The following is a 1,631-nucleotide window of genomic DNA, read 5'->3' as shown; positions in this document are numbered from 1 at the left end:
ATTTAGTGGGATTATGCTGGTGCATATATTGGGCAGTGATAAAAGAAGAAATAAAAAATCACAGATTCCTATGAGTGATCCAGCTTTACCAGGCGAATGGTCTTAAAGGAGTCGTCTTCCATTTCTTTTAAAGTTTCCACCTCAGAGCTTTCTTCTTTGTGGTTACTGAAACAGAACACACAGAGACAAACACACGGATGCAGTAACTTATTGAGACATGAGTTAGCATTAGTTTAGTTTAAATGCTAGTCAACGTCAACTCATCATCCTGTGTTTTTTATAGTTAAAATTACAAAAACATATAGTGACAGTTATCTTTAAGGCAGAAAGCTTTTAGCAAACGTTAGGCTAGCTACCTACTCGGCTCTCAGGTAACAAGCGCAGCCTGTTTGTCATCACGAGCAGTCAAAAGCATTTGTTACAACTTCTTGCGGACCCGGTATGCAACAATTCAAAAAGCTATTATTTGAAATAACTACATAAGTTTTCTTTAATACGCACTTCAGCAATCTTTCACTCATACCTGTGGCTGTGTTCATGTCTCCATGGAAACGGATACTTCCCAGTAATCCCTCCGCCTCGGAGGTGGGGCCTGTGAGCGAGCTCGTACCGAGCGTGAGAGCGACAGGCACGTCGGCGGTAGATGATATGCAAGAGAGGAAAGGGGGTGACTTCGTGTCTCTTATAACATAATCCAAAATGTTTTTCTACCGGTTACATTTTGGGTTCAGGGGGTGTTGCACGCTAAGATGCCCCCCTGCCAGGGATTGCCCTAGCCTGTCATGTATGCTCTTGCACACACTCCACTGATATTTGTCCAAAATCGTGGCTGCTGAAATGATTTGTAGCTGTGACAAAGGGGGACACACCAAGGCAGGGGCCCCCATTACCTACCTTTTCCCCCCGTTTCCGAGCTTCAACAAATTTCATCAGTATATATGGGACAAACATCAGCAGCTTAAGCAAGTTTGGTCCCTGTATCTTCTAACTAACCAGAATAGACATCATGTTAAAAGAAAAACAACAACAAGCAAATAAAACAAAACAAAACAACATAAGAAAGTTCATCTAGTTGTTGCCAAGTTGCGGAGCTCGGGTGCGCTCGCAGAGCATGTGAGAAACTACTGAGAAAGGAATGAAGGAAAGTGCTATACATTTTTTAAGCAGAAATTATTAGAATGCCTAAATGAGGCTTGGCAAAAATAAGTAAGTGGGTACATGGACATGATTAAGCTCCTGATTTAATCATTTGTGAGAGAAACATTTCCATCATTTTATAGGCAGCTATACAGTCTATACACTATACAGTTCACTTTAACATAAGAAATAAACAAGAACATGTTTGTACATTTAACTGCAATGTTCCAATCACTTTGGCAAACAACAGCTGCCCTGGGTCGCCCTCTAGTGGCACAGTAACTAAAGTGCTGCAGTACAACAAGGGGAGGTGTGGAGAAAAATACAGAACATTAATTAGACTTTTAGATTTCAGATGAAGCTTTTACACCTACTAAGTCTGATATTTTTCTTACAACAAGAAAAATCCAATTCGAATTTGAATTCAGCATGCTGCTATGAGTACCCCCCCCCCCCCATTTTCCCAACATGAGGAGGGAGAGAAACCATCACCA

The 1,631-nt window shown here is 41.2% G+C and overlaps 1 protein-coding gene across 1 annotated transcript in view; it reads right to left on the bottom strand.

Annotated features, from left to right (window-relative positions):
* The window catches only part of dnah2 (dynein, axonemal, heavy chain 2), a 73,480-nt gene extending 72,824 nt beyond the window's left edge, over positions 1–656 (bottom strand). The window contains 2 exon segments of the mRNA XM_020620488.1: positions 90–165; positions 524–656. Coding sequence (XP_020476144.1) covers positions 90–122 — 33 coding nt within the window. The 5' untranslated portion in view covers positions 123–165; positions 524–656.
* Between the last annotated feature and the right edge of the window lie 975 nt (positions 657–1,631).

Source organism: Monopterus albus, unplaced genomic scaffold, assembly GCF_001952655.1.
Source record: "Monopterus albus unplaced genomic scaffold, M_albus_1.0 scaffold238.1, whole genome shotgun sequence".
NCBI lineage: Eukaryota > Metazoa > Chordata > Actinopteri > Synbranchiformes > Synbranchidae > Monopterus > Monopterus albus.
The sequence above is the reverse complement of the archived record's forward strand: the minus strand, read 5'-3'. Positions and strand labels throughout refer to the sequence as shown.